Source organism: Eutrigla gurnardus (genome assembly GCF_963514095.1).
Source record: "Eutrigla gurnardus genome assembly, chromosome: 11".
Taxonomy (NCBI): Eukaryota; Metazoa; Chordata; class Actinopteri; order Perciformes; family Triglidae; genus Eutrigla; species Eutrigla gurnardus.
Genome location: NC_139925.1, coordinates 14,600,100 through 14,626,740, shown reverse-complemented (window position 1 = coordinate 14,626,740; position 26,641 = coordinate 14,600,100). Strand labels below are relative to the sequence as shown.

Here is a 26,641-nt window from a genome sequence, read left to right as displayed (position 1 = left end):
CAAATGTTTATTTCCTGGATAGTCAACAAGGGGTCCTCAGAAGGACACGCCTCCCAAACATCTGCCTAGTATAAAGAATATCACCAGTTAATTCAGCCACCAGTTAATCTCGAACACCGGCGAGAACGGAAGGACACCCCCCGCACAGCCCACGGCTGGATCCCACTGTTCGTGTCCAAAGTCCTGTGGGAGAGAGAGCGTCCACAGCCCTGCACCGTTCTCCACGTCGCCACTCCGGGAAAAGTGTAAGGGGGTCAACCACTTGCTAGCGAGATTGCTGGCTACGGTTAGCCGAAACACTTGTAGCTAATGTCACCACTTTGTGGCTTGATGGTTGAGTAGCCGATACGGTTTCAAACTAACGACCCATGTCTTAAACCTCAAATGAGGTCTGCCACGAGAGAGAAAGTGCTCCACAACATCGTCGCCGCTTCTGCTTTATGCTAATGCAAACAAGCTAACGTTAGCTCTCTATCGACTGAGCTAAGTTACCAAGTTTTCGCAGGTGCCTCAAGAGGTGCACCTGCACCGTCCACTCCGACCGGATAAAGCGAGGCTCCGAGGGACACGTTTCTCTTAGAAAGTCGCCAAGAAATCTCAACTAGTCACTGAATCCCGAAATGTGAAGTTCGCTTTCCCGTCCGTGGACTTTTAACGGGACTTTCAACTGCATCGGCCAGCGGGTTAGCTTAGCATAGGTCAGCCCACTGACTAGTAAGGCAGTTGGAAATGTTGCTCCTCTCAGCTTCAGGATCGCTCATTCCCAAGTGTTTCTTCTTCGGCGACGTGAAGAAAAGCCGACGGTTGGACGCTCTGAAAGCGCACGAAACATCCCGGATTTTAACGCAGAAATGCCCAAATAAAAAAAACGTGAAAACTTTTATCAAAACAACCCCCCCATCGCTGTTGTCGCCAGACGGAGTTGGACCCAGCAGTGGCTGTACGGAGGAAGATCCGAGGGACGCTGCTGCTGCTGCTGCTGCTCTCGCTGCTGGCTGAGGGCCGCTCTGATTGGTAGATTACATAACACGTGACCGCCGCAGTAGTGGGGAGGAGGGAGGAGCTACTATAGGAATGTGCGAGGAGAGCGCGCCTTCAGGGAAATTATGGGAATAGTAGAGTGTATAAAATCACACACACACACTCCTCTCCACACCATTCACACCATGTGAAACAGATAATTAAAAAGTGAAAATGAAACCACTACTGGGCCTACACTGTTATTTTACGATGTATTTAGGCACACAAGGAATTTGACTCGGATTTGTTTTTTAATGTAGGACTGACAAGAAGAAATGTAGCCGACAGGAGGATACACATAGACAAAGACAGCAACTCCATGCGGATTCAGCTTGAAACATAAACATAGGTCAACAACAACAATAATAATAATAATAATAATAATAATAATAATAATAATAATAATAATAATAATAATAATATAGCCTATGATCAGGCGATTTCACAATGTGGCTTGACTTGAACCCGCCTAGCTGTGGCTGCGCGTGTGCGCTGACAAATACTGAAGGTGCGAATCATAGGGAAGGATGGAGAAGGGGAGGCGGCGAGGAGGAGTGGGGGAGGGAGGGGAGGCAGTCGGAGCTGCGCATCTGTGCAGGCAGCAATCGAGGAGAGGGAGAAGGAGAGAAACGACCAGGACGAAGATGAGGACCGCGGCAGCAGCAATGGACGAATCGACATTGGGATGGGAAAAAGCAGACGGGAGGACGACGCCGAGGACGAGCGATGAGGCATGAAAGAAAAGGCTCCGGAGACGCGCTGCACCGCCCCAACATGGAGGCGTAGCGACGGTAGCATGATTTAGAGGAGATCACTTCACTGTAGCCTAGCAGCCGCATCATCCGTCTGTCCAACCTGAGCGGAGAGGAGGAGGAGGAGGAGGAGGAGGAGGAGAGAGGCAGAGAGATGGGCTCCCAGGTTGTGCAGACCCTGCGTCAGGGAGTCTGGGCATCTGTGACCGGGGGCTGGTACCACGATCCGGACCAGAACAAATTCAACAACTCCTGCCACCTCTATCTGTGGATATTTCTCCTCATGTTGCCCCTGTCTCTTCATCTGGTGAGTTTCCATGAGGGAACATGACGTTCAAGGCCGCGAAGGGGGTGTAAGGTGCTCGTGGTGCCATGGGTAGCGTTTGGTCATGCGCGCTTTTATCCCTTCTTGGAAAAAAAACAAACGTGCGGCGGCTGTGCGAGAATTTCACACCCTTGATTGTGTGGTTGCTATTGAGAGAAGAAGAAAAAAAAAAACACTGTCGCAGTATTTCCCCCTGCATGCAGTGAGGGAACGCATGGCCGCTCCTGGATGTGGGAGAATCCAGGAGGCGTGAAACTGAGGTTCACTGATGTTTTCGTGTCATGGCAAATATTCCCAGCGTCAATATCCAGACTGAGGAGCTTCTATTGGGCTTTGTTAGTCGTTCACCTTGTAGATGTGGAGATACAGTAGAGAACCTCTGTTTCTAAATGCTGCAGGCATAGTCCCACATTAGGATGGTGGTATGCATGAAGGGAAGGGATGCTTCTATAGGTCAAACACCTTGACCTTAGCTGGGATGAAGTATAACTGGAATGAAGCAACACTGAAAGGGTGACCATGCATTTATTGATCAGACCGATGGCAGCTTTTTTTTGTTACAGCATGTGATAAATACATGTAACTGTGTTATTATTAACAGTTATAACAGTTATTATTAAATATTATTTACGTAACAGAGTGTTATCAATAACTAGTTTTATTGAGATTATAAAATCTATATTGTAGATTATGTGAAGTGGATTGCTCCCCACTATAACCCCCATAACCCTAAATTAGCAAGCCAAGAATGAAAGTTAGCGAGTTAGCAAAGCGACAGATTCTGATGTGAGAGTGACGTTTAAGAGCTTTGATGCCAAAATTATATCATAATGTTGTTGCTGACAGTTTTCACAGAGTGTTTGAAAACACTCACATATTCCCCTGAAAAAAAGCAACACACGCTTTGTGTGCTATGTTTCAAATTTCAGGTTGTTTTTAGCAATTTTATCTCAAGGTCGCTCACAACGCAAAAACATAACAATGGCAAGTTAAGGAACAATCACAAGCATAATTGTCACCGGACTATACATCTGTACCTGTACTGTAGACATCAAGTGTCCATATTCAACACAGCAAGAATCTCTCCAGGCCAGTATGACTCACGTTTCAGCATGATGCAGATGCTTGGTCTTCAATCTTCCTTTTCCTTATGAGCCATAACGCCCCTGAGGATCACTAAACATCGTTCATCCACCAGTTAATCATATTAGATCTTGTAGCTCACTGAGCCCACGATGTAACCGATGAACTGTCGGCAAATAAGCTTACCTTTTGCATAATTTCATCAAATAAGCTGAGAAGAGATTCTCGAAGCATTAAATCAAACACAGTTCTCGTGGTGTCAGGAGACTCCGAATGATGACTTGAATATGACGAAGCTCCTCTCCTCACTACAGGCCTTGCCCCCTACCACCATGGCTTTGAGCATCTACTGTACCTCCATCACCATCTTCTTCATCCTCATGAAGCTGGCCAACTATCGTCTGCACCTGATGTTTGACGAGGGTGAGGCGGTGGTCCGCAGCAGTCTCTCTGATCTCAGCAAGGCTCCGGAGAAGAAAAGCAATGCCTCGGACTCCTGCCTGCCCGCCAGCATCAGGTGACCCCACTCAGGCACGCGTATTATCCTGAAAGTACAGTCAGATGGATCAGTGTGAAAAATCTCCCGGCTTTATGGATGTATTGGAGGTCATTCAGAGGGTTACACACCATATATACATTTGACAAACTGGTAATTTTGCTCCTTGTGCCTCAAGCTGCTCCGCTGCCAGGTTAGTCATTACGAAATCTAGGCCATAGGGCTAAATCACTGAGGACACAACTTAATTATTAACATGCAATGGTACATTTGGGCCTGATAACTCCTTTTGGAATATTGCCACTAATACTGTTACCATTTTTAGACTCCTATTATAAGTTTCTCTTTCTGTGGGATCAGATTGGTTTTGTGATCTCAGAGTCGGATATGGACTCTTTCCACTGACTTTCAAAGAGTGAGTGAATTAATGAGGGGAGGTTAGTGATCTTCATTTGGCCAATCCGCTCTGACAGACTCGATCTGCTCAGAGACCAATACAAGAAAATCCTTTACTTCTTGTTCACTGTATGACTGTATTTCTTTTCATTTCTATGCTGGTGGAACAATGAAACAGCAAGTCCAGACAGTATTTTTTACTGCTTCCTCATCCCTATCAATGAGTGGATTTTTCGTATTCAAAATATAAGATGCTGGAAATGGATGTCATATGATTTCTTCCTTCTCTCTTCTTCTGAAAGCATGTGTTTATGTTTGGACTTCCGTACACCCCCTATCTCTTCGTCTCATAGGAAGAGCAGTACGGTCCCCGACAGTGTTGCCATGACGATGTTGGCTCTGAAACGTACCAGTCCGGTGATCCAGGTGACAGTGAAACAGACCGAAACCGACCCGGGACTCATTGGGGTGGTGAGTGAACATTTGACACCTTACGAATATGGACGTACAGAACAGAAAACACAGTGTTGACCTGCGTTCCGTCCTCATGGTAATCACATGTTTCTCTTCCCTGCAGGACTGTTCAAAGTCAGACGAAGGGAAGACTGTGGGAGGTGATGCTGATCTTTCTTTGGCTTTGACTGAGATACATGCAAGCTGGGTGTAAAGCAGGAAATGTGTTTTTTAGCAGACTTGGTTCAGGTTGTTGGTACATAAGTTAGTGGTCGTCTCAATTACCAGTATTAGAACAACTGAGAATAACTATTTCTGCTATTTCATCAGTCAGGCTCAGGACAGTTTCCTTGGGTGTTTGAATTGGACTGCTTCGTATTTCCAACAGGTTACTGCTGTGTCTTTAAGCTCTTCCCTTCTCATTACTCGCTCCCCAAAATTGTTAAAAAGAGTGTGGAATTTTACAAATCTTCTCTGAATGTTGAGTAATAATTATCCTGCCACATTTGGAGATTGGTAGTTTTCTTGTTGTATTATATTTTTTACTGAGACAATAAGAAAGAACAACAGAGTCGACAGAATGATAAGCAATAACAGCAAGTTATTTGTATTTCCAACATTTGTTGGCAGCTCTGAATAGTCTGGCATCAAGGTACAAATGACTAATACACTAAGCAGTTTTTATCCCTTTCTAGAGAGTTGCTTCCCTATTGATTGTGTGGAATGCTAAAATGACACTTTGAATTAGTGGAATTGATAAGTACACACTCGTGGAATGAAGACAGCGTGTAGAAATGCAGCCTGATGCAGCGCAACATTTAACCCCAGGTCGTCATCAATTCATCTCTAGTTATTGTCACTATTGAAGCCCTGCGTGTCATTTAGGGGAACAAGTGTTCTGTGTAGTGTATCACCGGAATCAATCTGTGCTGCTGGAAGCCAATTATCCTCTTCCCCGAATGCACTCGATGGCCCCTCAGACAATGTAGACTGACAACTTCCTTTTCTGCAAACACATCATGGCTGTTAATATTCTCAGACAAGCACAGAACTAGCAGCACGCCAAAAAAGGCCAGCTGACTGCTTCCAGTAATGGTATGATCTCATGCGCTGACAGAACAAAGTCATCTTACTTTAAAAAAAAGGGATAAAAATGCTGCTGGTGTGTTGCATCAGAAGATTGCACAATTGTAACAAAAGTGTCTGTTTTTAATAGCAAAAGGATTTGTCCCCCTTCTGCTTTTAATGGGAAAATATTTATGTCACTGGCAAATACAGTGTGGATGTTGTGTGTTTGTCACTGTAGCCAAAGAAGAGACTGCAATGTTTCCATGGCAGTCACTTTAGGATTACATCAGTTGTTCATTTAAATCCAGAATTTAATTTAGCATTTCATTTCATTTCAGGACAGGGTGAGAGTGCTGTAGATGAGAGTCCTGTGGAGAGAGGCCTGCACCCGAGCCCTTCTCCAGATGACCTCTCCAGCCCCAATCCGGACCAGGCCGCCCCCCTGCTGCAGGCCCAGCAGAGGCCCTCATCTCGAGCTGAAACAGAAGATATGCGGCCTGCGTCTGCGAGTGGGATGGGGAAAATGGACGTGGAAATGACTGAAAATGTGGTGGCGAGAGAAGGAATGACCACTAAGAGCTCTTTGATGGCGACTGACAGGGAACAATCAGAGCAGGAGCGAACAACAGAGAAAGAACAGCTCAGGATAGAAGACTGTGACGCTAAAGAGACTGCAGACAGGGACACAGCTGATGAAGGCCTGCCTCCCTCCAAGGGAAGTGAAGATGAGAGTGAGGAGGAGAGTGAGGGGCAAAAACAGCCACCAGATGCCAACAATAACTCCCTGGAGACTCCCCAGGACCACCAGTTTGATTTCATTGACATCCCTGAACCTCATGGACAGGTAGGCTTCCCAGGACTAAGATGTTTTCATTTGGGAGCTTTTAATTTGAAGGGTGTCTGTCACTGCGTTGTGATTGTTTTGTACATGGCGGGTAGAAACTCTTACCTGTTGTCTCTCAGGGTGAGCCAATGGAGGAGACGTACTGTTCCGATGAGATTGAAGTGGTGCTAGTGGACAACTCCGGCCCGGGGCTGGTGTCAGCTCGTCTGGACGACAGCGACACAGTCAAGATCATCATCACCATGAGCTGTGACCCTCAGACTGCTGCTCAGCTAGAAGAGAGCGTCAAGCAGAGCCTTCTGGAGAACGCACAGGTACGATACATTTTTATTGTTCCTCATGAAGCACGTTTAACCACTTTAACATCCTGTTTATTATTGACAAAGCTTTTACTTTATTTTTGCTCTTTTTATGTATAGCAATCAGAACAAAGCTCCTGCAGTAAAACAATTGATTGGAATCTACAGTTGAATCCAAATGTCAATGCCCTGATGTTTGAGCTCATGTCTCTATGAATGATGAGCAGAGATGTTGTTGACGTGCATGTTTGTGTGTGTGTGTGTCCTACAAGGCTCAGAAGGATGCAGGAGAGTGTCACATCAAGATCCCCGTCATCACCTTCGACTCCCCGGAGAAGGAGAAGCTGGAGAGGGAAGAGGTGGAAGAGGCGGAAGAGGCGGCCGGATCAGAGGACGAGCAAACCCCGAAACAGCAACAGACGGTGAGCCAAAGCGAAGAGTTTCACCTGTGTAGAGAAACGACGACATCTGAGTCCACCACACTAGAGTGTCCAGATCCGGACCAGGAACATCTCGGCATGCAGACGACTGAAGACAGCACACAGAGCCCGCAGCTGACAAATGATAACAGTTCATCGGGTATCGATGTCCACTCCCAGCACGACGACACGGATCCCCTCGATCCCAATGTGGACTCGCAAGGTTTCCTGCGTCTGCCGCCAGCTTTGGGCCGCTACGGGCCCGGCGGGAGGACTCACATCCGCGGGCTGAGCATGGACAGTGGGAAAGACGCCGTGCTGCTTTCAGACCGCTCACATAACACAGTATGTTGGCAGTTCTGTCTTTGTTTCTAGTTGTCTCCATCCGTCTGTCCATGCATACATGTAAAAACGTGTCTCTCTATCAGACCACCATGACCAGTTCCAAGTCGGATCTGGAAGCGAAGGAGGGCCAGATTCCCAACGAATCCAACTTCTTGGAGTTTGTTTCCTTGTTGGGGTCCCTCAGCACCAGAGGGGGAGGTGCCAACCCACATGAAGACGGAACGGAACGGAAAGAGGAAGTGGGAGCTGCAGAGGAAGGTGAATCTCAGCAAGCAGTTGCTTTACCTCCACATCCGTTATCTACATATTATATAGAGTCTGCGTTGATGCAAGATGTTCACATATAAGTGTGCAATGTCTGCATTGTTTTATGAGTGGTAATAAATCCCTACTGGTGCCATTAGTGCATCATCACCTATATAAAGTTAAACTCCAGACTGAAACTATACTCATCATGATGTTATTATTATGCATTATAACATAACATATTCTGTATAGGTGAAATTATTAGGGTGTTTAAGCCTCTTAGGCCCTAAAGATGCTAATGTTGGTCAGGAGGTCACTCAGTTGGTATAAACCACTTTGGTTAAATAGGACAAATGGACCAGCCCAACTTGTGGTGGCAGCTAGTGGGCCTGTAGACTTTTAATACTGTTGAAATAATTCCTCTGGTTTCGATTCTTTTTTTTCAGGTAGTAACATTAGCATTCATTTGGCATCTTATTTTTGGTCATCAGCCAATGAGTCATATTTCCACCCTCCTTTTAGCTCTGTTTTAATGGCCACCAGCTCCATTCACCTCGTAGCCCGCCTGCTTTGGTGCTGGGCAGGTAACCTAGCATCCAAAGCTGTGCTTTAATACAGTTGCCTGCTTTGAAGAGAGGTGAGATTCAACCAAAACAGAACAGTTGTGAGCCATAAAACCAAACAATGACCTGAACTAAAACTAAAAAAAAGAAGAAGTGCAGAGTCAGCTGATAATCCTCTGGGGGTTGAGCACTATTAGCATCTCCTTCCCCAACACAAGAATATAGTTTGTACAATGCATTAAAAGGTGAATCGGGGTTATACAGACATTTCTGTCTGTTATTCCAATAAAAATCATGACTATTTGATTAACTTGCAGAGAATCCAAGCGATACCTCCAAACAAGATGAGATGACAACGGAGAGCAACACGGATAAGAAACCAGAGAGACCCAAACCGCCCACCAGTCTGCCTACCGACACACTACAGGCTGTACCGCCCACACCGATCCCCATCGTCTCTCCTGACAGGTACACGTGCCACTGAACCCACACACTTCACCAAAATAAAACTGTATTCAGTATCCAATCCGGGATCTGCAGCTGATTGTGTTTTCTGCAGTCCACAAACAGACAGAGAGAAGGATCCAGACTACGACTCGTTGCCTTCGCAAACCTCTCAATCAGAGAGCTCCATGCTGCAGGTCATCTGCAGGCCAGAGGCCACCAACAAGGAAGAGGCCTACACCTTCCACACTGTACACAGTAAGCAGCCCCCCTTTGAATGACTAACAGTGTTTTTTTGTGTGCCAGAGACAAACTAATGTTGCAACAATGAGGTGCTGTTAATACAGTCAACCATCCATGTCTGTTATCGTTTTAAAGATAGAAGAGAAATCATAGTGTCTGCACATTATAACATTACAGCGAAACAAGAGTAAATAGACTCCATCCATAATTTAGGAATGCGTTTGTGCTGGGACAGCCTGATATTTGGATCTGTTGAACAACAACACAGTATGTGTGGAAGGCTCTGCCAGGAGCTGATGGATTCACTTTTTGAATCAGCTCAAAAGGCTTGTAGATTAAATGGCATTATTCTGGAACGGCTCCAAACATATTTAGCTGTTCACTTGTTCAGTTAGGGTTCAGTCTAACATTTCTGTCTGAGTAGTAAAAAAAAAAACTGAATCCCACCCATAAATCGTCAGCTGAGTGTCAGTTACTGCACATTACCCATTCAAAGAGCAATAGTGGGACAAGTCTAACGTTGTGTTTGTCTCTCCAGGAGACAGGCCTCGTAAGCTGTACGCAGAGAGAGCTCTCAACCTGCCGCTTGGAGCGGAGCTCATCACTGGCAACATGTGGTACTGCTGTCCAACTCTTCCTTTTCCTCCCTGGAGCAAATTATTCCATGTTTTCATCCCACTTTTTCATTTTTCCTGCTTTGTCTTCCTGCATGTTCTCTTCCCGCTTCTTCCATCTTAAAATAATTTTACCACTGCCTTGGTCGTTAGGTTTATTCCACACGTTAACATCGGCCTGTTTTGTGTGTGTGTGTCTTCAGTGACCTGCTGTCAACATCTTCTAACTCAGAGTGCCAGGACGGCCTGGCGGGCGGTCACGCTGACTGTCCGTTCCAACGACGCATCATCCCTGCACACAGGCTTCGGCCACGAAGGACGCATCCTGAGATATTCCAGGTGTCTTTTTTTATTTTTCTTTCTTGTTCTGTATACCAATGATCTAAGACTGAAGACAGAACATGTTAATAAAACAAATGCATGGTAGTATGGTGTTAGGGTCTCCCAAATGGTTTTAAAGCTGTTATTTAAAGGTATCCTGACGGTTTACAACCACTTATATTCCATAGAAGTGCCATGGAGCCATGTTTTTCAGTGGTTCACTGTTTTGGTAGTATCTTGTGCACGTACACAAGGACTCGTGCATGTGTAAGCAGGCGGGTGACATGATACCCAGTTCTCCGGGGTGGTTACCTGCCAAGAAATGTAGCAGTGTTTCAACAAACAGAGTGAACAACAAGGCTGTTTGCAAGCAAACGTAGGTGTTAACAATGTATGTTTCAAATTATACCGAAAATCGGTTTTGCAAATGTTTTCAAGACGAGGATGCACATGATGTGTTTTGGTGTGTTATACTGAAACTGTTTCTTATAAACAAAAAAACAAAAAAAACCTCCACAAGGTACGTTTAACTAGATAATTGATTATTAATGATTAAAACACTTAGAATGAATCCATTAAATAATGTATACAATGTTAATCATCAAATAAAAAGAAACATCTGCTTTTAAATATACGCTTTAAACAACTGCAAATACATGTTAATTTATACTTAAATAACAACATCATCAAAAAAATTTAAAAAACAGTTGAAGAAGGCCATTAAAATGCTGATTCACTTTGCATTTCTACTTGTTAACATGAAGTTTAATGGCAAAGTCTGCAGAGAGTGTTTTTCTGTAAATCATAGCCAACCATAAACTGGTAAATCAGATTAGAGTCAGTTTGAAACAGAAGCCAGATGATGAGTCCTGAACCGGTCTACGTCACTGCTGGACTTGGTTGTTGAAGCTGAAAACAACAGACTCTCTGCTGAATAATCAGTGCACCTCCCTGTGTGTTCTTGCTACTTATAATGATCTTATTTGTGTTTTGAAATGAGAATTGCACCGATAGAAAAACGCCATTGGCGTTCGTGTATCATTGCGGTTGAATGACTTAAGTATAACTGTTTTTTTTCTTCTGTGTATCAGGAAGAAGACTCTTTGGACGAGTCGTCAGAGACGTCCACTCAGGAGAAACCCACCAGGAAGATTTACTACAAACTCAAACTGTTTCCTGGGAAGTGGATTAACATGTTATATGACCGACTCACCCTGCTGGCCCTTTTGGACAGGTAATACACCAAAAAATAAAAACTCAAGTTTAGAGATCAAACATCATGTTCATGATCAATACATGTCATGTCTTTTCAGGTTAATCATCGGTTGAGCAATAATTTGATCCCTTAATTCCTGCCTGTCATGACTATGAGCAAGGAAATACTGTCTGTCTAAAAGCTCCATGCCTTTGTGTGTGTATTTGTATAGAAACCAAGACGTGCTGGAGAATCTAGTTGCAGTCTTCATGGCCTTTCTGGTTTCCTTCCTTGGTTTTGTGCTCCTCAACCACGGCTGCTTCAAAGACTTCTGGGTTTTCCAGTTCTGCCTGGTCATCGCCAGCTGCCAGTATTCCTTATTGAAGGTAAGAAAAGGAATGAATGAAGTGTGAGCTCATGGTGACCCCAGACATCGCCAGTTCCCTTCCTCTCAGTCGAACTTTGACGTTGAACTTTGTTTGTGTGGTTTTGTCTTGCAGAGTGTTCAACCAGATGCAGCTTCACCGACCCATGTGAGTTTAACGTTCCTTCCTCACTGAGTCAGAAACATTATTAGAGTGACGACAAAACAAACTCCTCGAAACAGTCAGAGTAAAACGTATATGCACACATCCATCCGTCTCAATTATGGACATATGTATTCCATCATATGTTTGGATTACCCTGAGTGGATTACGCTGTTTTGTTCACGTGTATGACCTCCAGGGACACAACCAGCTGGTGGCCTACAGCCGAGCAGCCTACTTCTGCATCTTCTGTGCTCTGATCTGGATGCTGGAGCAGCTGCTGAGGAGGAAGGACCTGCCCGTCTCCACCCTGTACGGAGTCACCATCGTCTGCCACGACGCGCTGGGCTTCTTACGAGACCTGCTAGTGGGTAGGGATACATGGCCCAGGAGACAATGACATTATTGATTTTATTTTGCTGTTCAAAACGGTCATTTGTCCTCTACAGACCCTAACATTTCTTTTGTTTAACGCATGAAACAGGTTTTACCTACTGCTTCCCAATCACCTTCCTGGTGGGCCTTTTCCCTCAGATCAACACCTTCACCATCTACCTGCTGGAGCAGATTGACATGCACTTTTTTGGAGGGACAGGTTAGCGAAACTATTTCGGAGCTTACGATCTCAGTATCCTACATTGTTTTTATTGTTAAGTGTTATTTCTGGATGTATCTGTGGGTTTGCGACTCTTCCTGTCACAACGCTATTCCTTTTGCTGCACATTTTACCGACCTCATAAAAGATGATTTCATCTTGATCGGTGTTTTTAAGTTCAGTGTTTAAAGCCCCTGAAAACATAATGTTAAATCTGAACAAGAGAATAGTTAGAAGTAGAATAGAAGTGACACTTTCTCATTACTATAAGTATCTCTAATTTGTGTGTCTCAGCCGCTACGAGTCTCATCTCTGCAGTTTACGGCATCCTACGCAGTCTGATCGCTCTGTCTCTGCTCTACGGTTTCTGCTTCGGAGCTCTCAAGGTATGAATCCACCGCTCACACAACTAAAAAAAGAACACAGGTAGAAGATGTATGAATATGGCCTTTTCTACTCTCCTCTTCTCATTGTTCCCTGTTGATTGTCATCCTCTTGGTTATCGGATAAAAAGACAAACTGGAAGTTCAGTTAAAAATAGCTTTCTGCCAGACTGTTTCACTCATGCAATAAAACAGAGGTGAAGCGAAAAATACAAAGTGTTGCTCGTCATCCTTCAGCAGTGAATACAATAGTGCGACTGAAGGAAAGAAGCTTTTAAAGCGAGTTCTAAAAGCAGCAGGTCCGACTCTAAAAGGTACATGATGGTATGATTCACTCTGGTGTGTGTGTGTGTGTGTGTGTGTGTGTGTGTGTGTGTGTGTTTGTGTGTGTGTGTGTGTGTGTGTGTGGGGATACAGGAGCCGTGGGATGAGCAGCACACCCCAGCTCTGTTCTCTGGTTTCTGTGGCCTTTTGGTGGTCTTCTCCTACCACCTCAGCCGACAGAGCAGCGACCCGTCTGTACTACTGTGAGTATCTGTGTGCGTGTGTGTGTGTGTGTGTGTGTGTGTGTGTGTGTGTGTGTGTGTGTGTGTGAACGCCCACACTGGGCCTGGTTTCCATACACATTATCCTCAGTAATCTTTAAAGATTAGACGTGCTTGGGGAAAATAAAAGAGAAGAGCTGAATCCATCAAAGAAATGAAGGCAGATGAATGATGTTTATATACTAAACTCTTGTTAATATATAATTTAATGCTGAGTTTCATGTGAGCTGACTCATTCTGCTCTAGTTGGCTTGTTTTTAGCTGTTGAAAGCTTAATTAGGATAAGGTTAGAAATAAAACAGTAGTCAAACTACAAAAAAAATGCACATTTTCTTCCATTTGTTCCATAAATTATGTGAATAAAAATGTGAATATAGCCATGAGGTTTAATTTGGTTTAGCAATCTCTTTATGTTACAACTAATCCTCTCATTCCTAATATATCATCCTACACATGTGACATTTTTATTTACAGGTCTCTGGTCAAGTCAAAGATAATGCCGGCTTTGGTGGAGGGTGAGGAAGAGGAGGAGGAAGATGCGGAGAGTAAAGACCCACTGCCGGAGAAACTGCAGAACTCTATGGTGACTAAAGATGATTACGCAGCAGTTAACTGATGTATTTATTATTATTATTATTATTATTATTATTATTATTATTATTATTTGTTTGTTTTTATTGCAGCAGCAGAGTCATATTTAGTTAATTTCAGCTCACAATGATTCTCACCAGAAAAATCAATACTCATTACCACTTTGCATCTGAGCTGTGGAATTCATGCTTTCTGTGTATGAGAGGGCAGAGTGTTTTAACTCGGCGTTACAGGTGAGATAATGAAACAATGTTTGCTGTTGATTATTAATGTTGCTCATTGTGTGAGATTACAGGGAATTATGCATGAGAGGAAACAAGCCTCCCTCCACCTTTTACAGTATTAATGGGCATCGTGAAGCTCTTAAGTCTTCTCGAGTGTCTTTGATCTCCATAGAACCTCGCACATAAATTAGTCTGATAAACGTTTTCATTCGGCGTGGATTATTAATGACGGCAGCTTCCCCTCTTGTGCTCTGCAGAAGGAGATCCTGCTGTCGGATGTCGTTGTGTGCTCCGTCGCCTACATCCTGACCTTCGCCATCACCGCGAGTACTGTGTTTCTGTCTCTCAAGGTGAGATCCTCCATAATCTCCGTCTTTAACTTTTAACTTTAATCTCCACCGCATTTTGTGTTTTGATCAATTATTAATTTCCGTCACGTTCCTTTCGCTACGTACCCAGCCCTTCGTGACCATTGTGCTGTACGCTCTTGCCGGGACGGTGGGATTTGTAACCCACTACCTGATTCCCCAGTTGAGGAAGCATCACCCTTGGTTGTGGATCTCTCACCCGGTTCTCAAGACTAAGGAGTACCACCAGTTTGAACCCAGAGGTCAGCAGGCCCACTGAATATAGCTGATTAAACACGATTAAATAAGAGAAAAACATGCCTGTGGAACCCCTGGAGCGGGTCTCTCTCTAATCTAGTAAGCTGAAAGGTTTTATTTGGTTATCCTTGCTTGTGTCACAGAGGACGCTGTGCTGATGTGGTTCGAGCGACTGTACGTGGGGCTCCTGTGCTTTGAGAAGTACGTGGTGTACCCCGCCATCGTGCTGAGCGCACTCACAAATGATGGCTTCGCCCTCAGTCACCGCAAGAAACTGGGAATCCAGTGAGTGGACACACACAGCATCACACACACCCACACAGCATCACACACACAAATGTCATCCAGAGAGTGTGTGGTGAACTACCTGCTGTATCTGACCTCATGTCTGTGCCGCCTCCAGCTGTGACGTTCTCCTGACCACCATCGCGGGACTTAAACTCCTGCGTTCGTCCTTCTGCGACCCCAGCTTCCAGTTCCTCACGCTGCTCTTCACACTCGTCTTTTTCCACATCGACTGTCCGCACGCCTCCGAGAGCTTCCTGCTGGACTTCTTCATCATGTCTATCGTTTTCCACAAGGTGAGAGAGAGCAGGGTTCGATACTGTGTGGACGAAATATGACATTTGCAGTGATTCTATAGGCCAGCATTTGACCACAGGCGGTTAGATAACAGACTCTTGTGTTGAGGACTACAGGACCCTGACTGTGTGCTTTCCCTGTTCCGTCCAGATGCGTGAGCTGCTGCTGAAGCTCCATTTCATCCTGGTATACATCGCTCCCTGGCAGATCGCCTGGGGCAGCGCGTTCCACGCATTTGCTCAGCCGTTTGCTGTGCCTCGTATCCTTCTCTCTAAGATGCATGTGTGTCCGAGTGCATCAGCACCTGCTTTTCTTTGTTTTCCTTTACCGGAGTGTGTGTTTGTCCAGACTCGGCCATGTTGCTGCTCCAGACTCTGCTCACCACAGTCTTCTACACCCCGCTGGCTCCCTTCCTGGGCAGCGCTATCTTCATTTCCTCCTATCCGCGGCCCATCAAGTTCTGGGAGCGAAATTACAAGTAAGGCCCCCGATGAGTGAGTGTGGAGCGAGTTTCTTAAACAGCCTGGAGGTGTTTGGGAAACTCCTACTCACATTGTGAGTCTCCATTTAGGAAATCTCGAAACGCTGCTGGTTAAAGAATTGGCTGATTGCCAAGAAATCCCATGAAAAGACTAAAACCACAATGGATTGAGTTAATCTAACCAGTGCTGTTAGCCAGCCTGATAGACAGGAGCTTATTTCTCTGTGACATAGACCAACCATTACTATCAACATTAAATAGCCACACTTCATTACATTCGGAATTCCTATAATGAATAAATGTAGTGGGAGAAATTGGGTTTGGGGTTCCAAAAAGATTTGAAGGTTTTTGACGAAAAAATTATTTCACATCCTTTAGCCAGACATTCATTATTATTACTATAAATAATGCCTCCAAAGCTTGTGCCATAATTAAAATAATATTTTTTATAAAGTACACACATCACAGCCTTCATATTTAATTCTTCTGGAAGTGTTTCTATTCTAAAGAATATTCTGCAAATCAAAAGAGCAAATCCAGAAAACTTTTGAATAAGTTATCAGGAACAGTTCACTAGGCCGTATTTATTGTATCAACCCAAAATTATTTTTATAATTTCTCGTGAGAACCTGCTAAGGAGAGTGCAGAAAAGAAAAAAAGGCTCGGCAGCTCTTAAAAAGAGTTTGTACGCAAGAACTTACTAAGATTTTTATAAAAAAAGAAGAAGAAAAGCATATATCTGTCACCTATTTCTGAAGATTTGCAGATAAATTACCTAATGACTTCTTTCATATAATTTAGGAATTCTAACAACAACATCAACATTTTTTTATTTGCTGAAGGAGAAATCAACCTACATCTATTCGCTCGCACTTACACAACATAACTCACTGACATGAGGCCGTTTGTGCTTCATCTCACTTAGATCCACTCCGAAAATACCTGCAGCTTAGTTGTGCAAACTTCAATGATTGGCCGTGAAGCAGCCTGAGATAATATTTAGAGCTGATGTCTGGAACTCATGACTCATTGAAATCACTGTCAGCATCATCTCCGCTGGAGTCCCCGAGATAACAAAAAAAATGACGAAAACAACCGAGACTACAGTTAGTTTAGTCGACTTAAAATATTGACATTTCAGTTCGTCTGATGGCTGTGGAGGTTTTACAACTTCAATGATATGACGAAAGGTATAATATCAAAATGAAGAGAACAAATTCTTTCTGAGAAGCTTGATCAAAACTAGATACTAACTTCTATTTCCTGTATTCTATGTGAAACACTTGGAAATGGTTTTACACTGAAGCATAAATGGTACCTTGGACTGTTTTTTGTCTCTGTTTTCTTGCAGCACAAAGCGTATCGACAACTCCAACAGCAGACTGGTGTCCCAAGTAGATAAAGAGACAGGTGAGTGCTTTGTAACTGCACGGTTAGGACCATCATTTCTTTGATTCATATCTTCACGGTCTCAATATAGTGAAGAATGTACAGTAATGGTAGGAAGCTGACTGTCTTTCTCTCGTAGGGTGTGATGACAGCAACCTGAACTCCATCTTCTATGAGTACCTGACTCGCTCGCTGCAGCACTCACTGTGTGGCGACCTCATGCTGGGCCGATGGGGCAACTACAGCGCCGGCGACTGTTTCATCCTGGCTTCTGACTACCTCAATGCCCTGGTTCACCTCATCGAGATCGGCAACGGGTTGGTCACGTTCCAGCTGAGGGGTCTGGAGTTCAGAGGTACGGTCTGACCATCCTTACGTCCTTCGTACCGTCTCGTACTGACCTGATTGCACCTCCCTCCCATCCCCAGGTACATACTGCCAGCAGCGAGAGGTGGAGGCCATCACGGAGGGCGTGGAGGAAGACGACGCGTGCTGCTGCTGCGAGCCGGGTCACCTGCCCCATATGCTGTCGTGCAACGCAGCCTTCAACCTGCGCTGGCTCGCCTGGGAGGTGATGGCCACCAAGTACCTGCTGGAGGGTTACAGCATCAGTGAGAACAATGCCGCCACCATGCTACAAGTGTACGATCTCCGAAAGCTCCTCATCACCTACTACCTGAAGGTACGTGTCACTGGTATCCGTTTATGTATCATGCAGTAGTCGTTATACAATTACAACAGTATTCAAAGAGTATTACCTCTTCACTAGGTAACAGGGTAACATATTGGGTAACTTAACTCAGGATTAGGTCAGCAGCTGTAGCCCTTTCAGTCTCTGGTGCTTTCCTTGTGTTTAGTATGTTTTGCTTGTGTCTGGACCGTCCCTCTTCTTTTCTACCATCCCCCCCTCCTCTCAGAGTATTATCTACTACTTGGTCCACTCTCCCAAACTGTCGACCTGGCTCAAGGATGCTGCCGTCCAGGAGGCGCTGCAGTCCTACACCAAATGGCATCACATCGAGCGCGACCCGCAGGTCTTTAGCGTGAAGATCGACGAGGACTACGTGCACTGCCTGCAGGGTGTGACACGTGCCAGCTTCTGCAACGTCTACCTGGAGTGGATCCAGCACTGTGCTGGGAAGATGGAGACGGTACATCAATTACAGATTATTCTGTTAGACTTCATTATGGAGTAGAGCAGGAGTGGGGTGTAGCCTTGAATAACTCACAGAGGAGTGGGTATCGAGTTGCCTTACAGCATAACAAAACATATACAGCATTGCACTTTGTTTCTACAAAAAAGGAAATACAAAAAGAGCTCTTTAAAGTATAAAAAATAGGAAAAAACTGAACAATAATTACCTTGTGCTTGTATTGGGTGTACTACTACGACAACTATTTCTATCCGGGTAAAGCTAAAAATCGAGTTCAAATTAAAACTTGAATTCAAGTTGCAAATTGTCACACTCGTAATCCCTTTCTCATACAAAGAACATTTTGCTCCACAATCCATAATCGTCTTCGTCTTCGTGTTTGCTTTGTGTTTTTGTGTTTGGCTCCAGCCTGTAGACAGCGATGAAGACTCTCCTTTGGTGACTCTGTCTTACGCTCTCTCGGTCCTGGGGAGAAGATCGCTCGGCACGGCATCACACAACATGTCCAACAGGTGAACAATGAGATGAATGAATTGAGTATTTTTACAGTAAAATGTAATCAAGCATAACGTATATTTTCACCATTCAAGGTGATATGAATGAATAAACAGTTTGTCGCTTTCATGTGTTTTAGATAAATGCAAAAATGACACTTTATTATTGAAATTTGCTGATTATAAACATGCTGAAAATGATAACAAATCATCAGTGGCAGAAGATATTAACCTGCAGTTTGACGGATACACCAGAGGGGGGCGTTAGCAGCTAAATCTTTATCCATATTCTCTCTCTCACCACCATAAAGTCTGGAGTCCTTCCTGTACGGCTTCAACACCCTGTTCAAAGGCGACTTCCGCATCGCCACCAAAGACGAGTGGGTTTTTGCTGATCTCGACCTCCTGCAGAAGGTGGTGGCTCCTGCAGTAAGGATGAGCCTCAAACTGCACCAGGTAGAGTGAACTGTGCTGTTGCAACTCTGGGCGTGTCCCTGTTTCCACTAAATACTCTTCAGCAAACACGTCAGCATCATTCTAATAATATCTTCACCACGGCTGTTTCTCATCCCCGGAATGGATATTTCCCCCTAATATCTGATCCAAAGTGCTCCATCATGCCTTCTTCTACCTTCAGGATCACTTCACCTGCCTGGAGGAGACCGAGGAGGCCTCCATCCTGTACGAGGCCATCACCAACTACCGCAGCAGCCTGGTCATCTGTCACGAGAGTGACCCCGCCTGGCGCAAGGCGGTGCTGTCCAGCCGCGAGACCCTGCTCACACTGAGACACGTGATCGACGACGGCACGGACGAATATAAGATCATCATGCTATACAAACGCCACCTCAGCTTCAAGGTCATCAAGGTTTGTGCAAACATGAAATAGGATCCCGAGTGGTCAGCTGAGACAACGTTGAAAGGCTCTCTGGTGTGAGCTGCAGCTCTGCAGCCCATCTCAACTGAATATATGGAAATAGTAGGTCTGAATTGTGCCTGAGTTGCAGGATGAGAAAAGTGCACACTTGCAAATGTTAATGTCTGTACCAAATGAGCATAACAGTGGTCAGTCGATAAGTTTGACTCTGCACTGCTAAGTGCTCGAACTTCTGCTTATCTCTCAGCACTGAAAGTTACAAAATCAAAGTCTTCAACGTTTTCCAGGCCAAGGACCCCTTGGCTGATAGTGACACCTCGGAGGGACCCCCTATATCACATTGCGTTGCTTATTAAACCTGTCAATAATAGTGTGTAGTGCAGTTTAAGGTGCCATGTATAAAGGTGCTTTGTAATGATGTATCTATACAATGCTAAGCCATTAAAATAATAACTGTTGACAGATTCATATATTTATAGAATTGTAATTCGATATTGGCATTTCTACATCACAAGTTCACATTTACACAACAATTAACATTTATATTTGCTTATTAGATGTTGTATTAATGATAATGCATATTTTTGGACAAATTTTGGAAGAAAAAAAGTTTGGGGATTATTAATTATTGGTATAATTTCGGGGACTCCCTTCTATAACTCTGCAGAAGATCTCTGTGTTAAAGGAACTGTCCAACATTTTCATCAACAATCTTATCAAATGTGAAGCTACACTGCCACAGACTTTATTCTAAGCCAATGTGAATACATGTGTTTCCCCAATATTCCCTTTAATATGCTTTTAATAAAGAGCTGCAGACGGGAGGCAATTGGATGATAAATTTATTTACTTAATAGCTCTTTAAAAAAATCAGTATGTGTTTCTTTTGCCCCCTCTCTCTGTAGATCAATAAAGAGTGTGTGCGAGGTCTGTGGGCGGGACAGCAGCAGGAGTTGGTGTTTCTCCGCAACCGAAACCCAGAACGCGGCAGCATCCAGAACTCCAAGCAGGCGCTCAGGAACATGGTGAACTCGTCCTGCGACCAGCCACTGGGATACCCCATGTACGCGTCACTCACAGCTGTTCTCAGTCCAGCATGGCACCAACATCACCAAGCTTTAGGATTAAAGTTAACGTTTGTATTGATGAATATACTGTATATATGTAGTTGTCGCAGGTTTTTGAAATTTAAAAAAAATATTGCTTTTACTTTTGTATTTAAAAGGAACATTGTGTAGCTTTTAGGGGATTTATTACTAGTTGATGTTGTTGGATGTATTTCTTTCATTGTCTTCCAGGTATGTGTCACCACTAACGACGTCGTACGCGGGAACACACCGCACGCTCCGCAGCATCGGAGGAGGCGCTTTAAGCTTGGACGTCATTCGCTCCTGGCTCTGCTCTAAATGGTTACGGTCGGTTTCAAAGAAATAACTTTATGCATATTTTGAAAAACTTGCATTACATCCCGCCTCAGACAAGTGCAGTCTTTTCCTTGTCGCAGTGCTCTTCTCTCTTCACTCGCTACAGTCATTTTCTATTTAGTTGAGTACTGACAGTTCACAGGATCGGCTTCTAGAATAAACACCTGCAGCTCATTGAATAAGATACCAGCACAGTTTAATTAGAGTGGGCATTTGCATGCCTCTTAAAGTCTCAGAGGTCATATGTGTAATTACTTCCAGCTGAGGTTTATTACTCAGCATGTCCTTCATCTTGTGCAGCTAAGATGTCTCAGGGTAGTTGAATTTCATGATGAGATATGAGTTTATTTTAAAAGTGCTAAATAGCTACCGCCTTACCTGCAGCATAGAGTGTCATGTACAACATGTCCATCACACCTGCAGTGGTTGGTTCCCATTTCTGACTGCTGTTCAGTTCAAAATCATCCTTATGAGCAATTTTTGTAAAATTAGGAAAAACGATTAAGTATCAAGCTGATTAAACAATGGTAAAACATAACCTTAGGGTTAAGTTGATGTTCAAAAAGGCAAAAAGTCATAATGTTCATAATCTCTTATTCATCTGGTTGTATCCGGATGAAGTGCAGGCTGCAGCTGCGGGTGCTCGTCTGTGGCTTCGCAGATATTGACTTAGTGGAAGTCAGTGCCGGGGAGAGACTTCTCTTTTAAAACTACTCACTTAATGCAGTTTTAAACACATGCACGGGGACAGAGGGAGTGCACACATGAGAGGAAGAGAGGATTGCAGAGTGGGAGGGCAGCCAAAAGCTTTGACTCTCCTCCCCGCCGTCCCTCTCCTCCTCTATCCACTCTCTTGTTTATCAATCCCTCTTTTACACATTACCTTCAGCATAGCTTATTGTATAGGCTCTGCATTAACCTCTGCGGGTCAGCTAAGTGTGTGTGTGCGTGTGTGTGTGTGTGTGGTTCTCTCTTAAGCTTCTTAGAGAGTTTTCCTTTGAGATTAGATTAGTTTGTAAATCCTGTTCTTGGGCCTCGAGTTAAAGGTGTTGTCTTAATTTCGGTAAGTAGCCGGGGAAATAAGGAGATGGGCTGTGCCTCGCCAGCTAGAACACGTTTATCTAATTTAAAGGCTGTGTGTGTGTGTGTGTGTGTCACGTATGCTAGCACAGTTACGCAACGACTCTCTCTTTATGTTTGTGTGTGTGTGTGTGTGTGTGTGTGGTTTACCAGCTGGAACAGTCGAGGCTTGCTAAATTTTTGATGGCCCTTTGCCAGTTTGTGTCCCTTGCAGTGATGTGGACATGAATAAATAAATCAGAGCTGTGTGTGTGTGTGTGTGTGTGTTGTTCTGCAGGGTGCGTAAGGACAACCTGACCAGCTGCAACAGTGGTGTGAACATGGAGGACGTGGACTGCGGTGCCGGCGGTTCGTCCTCGCTGAGCCACAACCGCCCGTCCTCCGTCACGTCCAACAGCCTGAGCCTCTACCAGCACAGAGCCCGGACCACACACAGCCACCGGCACCACAACGCCGGTACTCACCAGCACACACGAGGGGGTCGCACTGCCTCTACTGATCACTATTGATCTCTGAGTCCCTTACTGAAGCCTTAACCAGAACCTAATTCACCTCCTAAAATGTCTTTATTTGGATATGAAATACACACGGAAACATGCCATACAATACAGATACACGTTAAGGTATTATATATATGTGTGGAGGTTATAGTTTGAGGTGTTCCCTTTTTTATTTGCCTTTAAAGCATTGGCTAATGTTAGCAACCTTTGGATAGATATACTTTACACACATGATTTAGGTGTTTGGGCACAATGACAAGAAAATGTATGAAAAGAAAAGAAAAGTATGTCTAATTTTTGTGTGTGTTTCTGCAGCCAGGAGAGAGTACCGCAGTCGGTCAGTGCAGCCTCAAAGTCAGCGCCCGCCCGTCACCAGCCAATCAGGGCCCATTCTGGACTCAGGCTCCACCCACGGGCTCGTCCAGCGTCTGTCCAACAGTCAGCTGTCCTTTAACACGTCCATAGCCTCTATATTCTCCCAGGTAATCGCACACACACACACACACACACACACACACACACACACACACACACACACACACACACACACACACACACAGAGACTAAAGCAATAAGAGGATGCCGCTCTCTTTTCAGGTCCCTCGTCTCTCAGGAGCCGGTGGGATCAGCTCGCAGCTCCAGGCAGCGCAGCATCAGCAGCGCTCCAGCCAGGTACCAGCTTTCTACACTTGTATGCATCCAGACTTTCAACACGTGGTTTACTCATGAGGTTCTCGTGTTTGACAGTTTTTCTCAAATGTTTACACATTGATACTGGTAGTTGAGACACGATGACCACAAGCAGTAACTCATGTACCAACCCGCTTAACCAATTCTGCTAAAATACAAGCAGATCTCCTGCTTTACAACCACAATTTTCAGAACACACAGTTATCTAACATTTGGCACAATTGTCGAGATTGAAACCTCTTCTGTTCTGTGAGAAAGACCAGGACCAAGGAAAGCCGTCATCTCTTATGAGATTTGAGCCACTTTGGTCGACCAGGGTGTAATCATGAGGGTTTCATTTTGCAGATTTCTGCCTTTTGTGTGTTTTGGGAATTATGAGTAGAGTTCTGAGAATATGAGTTTCAGAGAATGTGCGTAAACGAGAGAGGAAGAACTGTGACTACAAGGCATTCTTACTGTACACTGGCGTCTCTGCCCAGGTCTCCTCGTCTTCGTCCACCCTCAGCCTGCTGTTTGGGAAGCGGAGTTTTTCGAGTGGCCTGGTTATCTCTGGGCTGTCGGCCGCTGAAGGGGGCAACACCACCGATACACAGTCCTCATCGAGCGTCAACATCGCCCTGGGGCCCTCACACAGGTCCAGCAGCAGAGCCACACAGGTAGGGGACAAATCGACAGGTGGACACGAGACAGAACGGACATAAGTCATCAAGAAAGCAAATTAACCTTTTTCCAAAATGTTGAACTTTGCCTTAATAAGTATTTGAATATAATGGATAGGTCATCATGACATTTACTTGAAGCACACCGGGAAGCGTGAGGCCTAAGGCATAAATGTCAGTGTTTCACACGACATCGCTGTAGCTCATTATCCCATCCACAGAGGGGATAACCCCCCAGTAGCCCCACTACTGGCAAAATGCTCTATGAACATCAACATATTACTGCAGACTGCTACTTCTTCAACACTTTTAAATGGGAGGTTTAATCAATATTGCAGCCTCTAGGGGGGCACTGGGCTTGAGACTGTAAAGTCCCATAGCTTATTTAATCACATTTTAATTAGGATATTTCTTCACGGTGAGAACATTTTCTTTCACTTTGACTCAGGATGGAAAGTACAGCACAGAAAATAAGCAAAGACTATTCCTTGAATGTGTCTGTTCCTCTCTCTCAGTGGACGTCAGAGCCTTACGAGAGTATCGACGCAAGCTACACCAACGCGGTCACCACGGTGAAAGACGGCGTGCCGGCAGTCGACCGAGGCATCAGCCAGGAATTAGACGAGACCCAAGAGGACTCAGCATCCGTCTCAGCCCCAGAGGCGACGGACCAAAAGACTGTATGAGAGAGAGAACACACACACACACACACACACACACATACTTGTGCCCATAATACAGAGAGGACTGTGAAAAGTTACACACCTACACAAACATAAAGAGGATTGTTTGAGCACCCGTGCACACAAACCTGCCTCCTCTCACATCCTCAGCATGTGGTCTCACCTTGTCTGAATGTAAACAAGTCTGAAAACATGATCTTGGATCCAGTTGATGAAATAAAGACGTTTTTAAATGAGGCTGCCTTTTTCTTTCTCACTATTTCCATGTCACCTTTTGTTTGAATGCGTTCGTTTCCCCACAAATAATGCCATACATCCCTTTTTTTCACTTGAAATCATCCTGTATCCCTTCAAAGGAGACAAAGCAACATCTAATGCAGTTTCTGTCTAACAAACAATGATGTATATTTCTGCTTTCTGAGATGATGCATAATGTTTGAGGCCAGTATTTGATGCCTGATTGTCTTATGCTGCTGGACTGTGATAGACAGACTGTTGTAGCGGTTGCATCTTTCACCAAACAGGCAGGAGTTAGTTGGGCTTTGACGGGCAGAAACAGCTCATGCACAAATCTCTCTGGTCCCATGTGGTGCGAGACTATCCGTCACGTGGACAATCGGCTGGGGGAGGAGACAAATTAACTCTGAAACACACCAGAGAGGAAGGTTGGAAGATGGGCCTGGTGTTATCAACATCAACCTGTAAAAAGAACCCATCAAGGCGACACACGAAGTCCTAGAAAGGAAGAGTCTTCTGTATCCCGAAGCTGAGGAGAACATGACGATGTACACGGGAAAAACACGCATCCGACCCCTCCGACACCTAGACAATGCACCATGTGATCCCTGAGACCTTCTGGCAAGGTCACAAACTCATTCTTAGACATGTATATGAAACACATGTTTGGTTAACAAGAAATCAATGTATAGATATTTATCAAAATTAAGATCCAAAAAACAATATATCACATTTAATGTCAATCCATCTAATATTTTTCCTTTTTTAAACTATCTGATATATATGTCAATATCTGATAACTGATATTTCGAGTCAAGGCAACCTCATGGTGACGCTACAAAGAAAGGTCAGTGGATCCCTAAAGTAAGCATGATTCATCATCTGGGGATAACAAATGTCTGTACAAAATTACCTGTGAATCCATCAGATAGTTGAGGAGCTGGAGCGAAGTGGTGGATCGACAGAACACCACACCCGACGTCGCCACCAGGAGAGCTACATCACCCTTTCATAAGTTATTTTTGACATTCTGCAGAAATTATTTTTATTGGTGGATTGGCATCTCCAAAACAACAAATCTGCAGATTCTATAGCAAGAATACCACACAGTCAAAGAAAGACACAGTCACATTTGGCAAAAATCTATTAAGTATTTATTTTAAGTTGTTACATTTAGATTTCTTTCTCTAGCAGCACTATTTAAATGACAGATATTCAAGGGGAGTTACCATAGATTGAGAGTTTTCTCAAGAAAATTTCATAGTGTAAACAGAGACAGAGATTGTTAACGTTAATGTAACGGTGACTCGTGAAGTTAAAGGCTGACGAACAACACATTTTTTGCCTCTTTTGAGATAAAAGGAAAAAAAAAACTATAAATGAAATAAACTGGCTATTAAAATAAATTAAAATAGTACAAAACAAGTTAGAAAATAACAAACAGCTTTTTTTCGTGAGTTACAATTTCAGATGGATCTGATATGGTTGCTTGTAATCCAAGTGTCATGCGGATGCAGATGATGCAGAGAGATGACACAAAAACCCATGGCAGCAAGGTGAAAAGACCAAAATGGGTTTTTGTAGACCAACAGAACATGTGATTTTCTTTTCCAACAATTCCTTTGACAGCTTTACATCCAAACAAAAAGGGGGAGTATCAATTTGGCACATTTTATCCACCATTGTTACACTAAGTATTGTTACACTTCCTGGGAAAGTTGCATTAACCAGTATGTCGAGCAAATTCAACCTAGTTTTTTTCTTATTTCTTTCAAGGCTCAACTTTTTTTTAATA

General features: G+C 44.2%; 1 protein-coding gene across 1 annotated transcript; it reads left to right on the top strand.

Annotated features, from left to right (window-relative positions):
• Positions 1 to 1,617: 1,617 nt before the first annotated feature.
• pcnx2 (pecanex 2) lies at positions 1,618 to 24,851 on the top strand. The gene is made up of 41 exons (XM_084021785.1): positions 1,618 to 1,864; positions 1,903 to 2,079; positions 3,495 to 3,697; positions 4,426 to 4,543; positions 4,650 to 4,686; positions 5,932 to 6,437; positions 6,557 to 6,751; positions 7,009 to 7,500; positions 7,584 to 7,758; positions 8,627 to 8,777; positions 8,869 to 9,011; positions 9,535 to 9,613; positions 9,814 to 9,949; positions 11,023 to 11,165; positions 11,359 to 11,512; positions 11,627 to 11,659; positions 11,853 to 12,024; positions 12,138 to 12,248; positions 12,543 to 12,634; positions 13,049 to 13,158; positions 13,651 to 13,759; positions 14,249 to 14,341; positions 14,451 to 14,601; positions 14,740 to 14,881; positions 15,000 to 15,177; positions 15,329 to 15,437; positions 15,527 to 15,656; positions 17,011 to 17,069; positions 17,188 to 17,403; positions 17,477 to 17,730; positions 17,966 to 18,199; positions 18,611 to 18,714; positions 19,008 to 19,152; positions 19,334 to 19,564; positions 20,479 to 20,636; positions 20,872 to 20,988; positions 22,355 to 22,533; positions 22,893 to 23,059; positions 23,175 to 23,249; positions 23,747 to 23,923; positions 24,442 to 24,851. Exons 2-41 carry the CDS (start codon positions 1,927 to 1,929, stop codon positions 24,610 to 24,612), a joined length of 6,402 nt encoding a protein of 2,133 aa, XP_083877911.1. The 5' UTR covers positions 1,618 to 1,864; positions 1,903 to 1,926; the 3' UTR covers positions 24,613 to 24,851.
• The last annotated feature ends 1,790 nt before the right edge of the window (positions 24,852 to 26,641 follow it).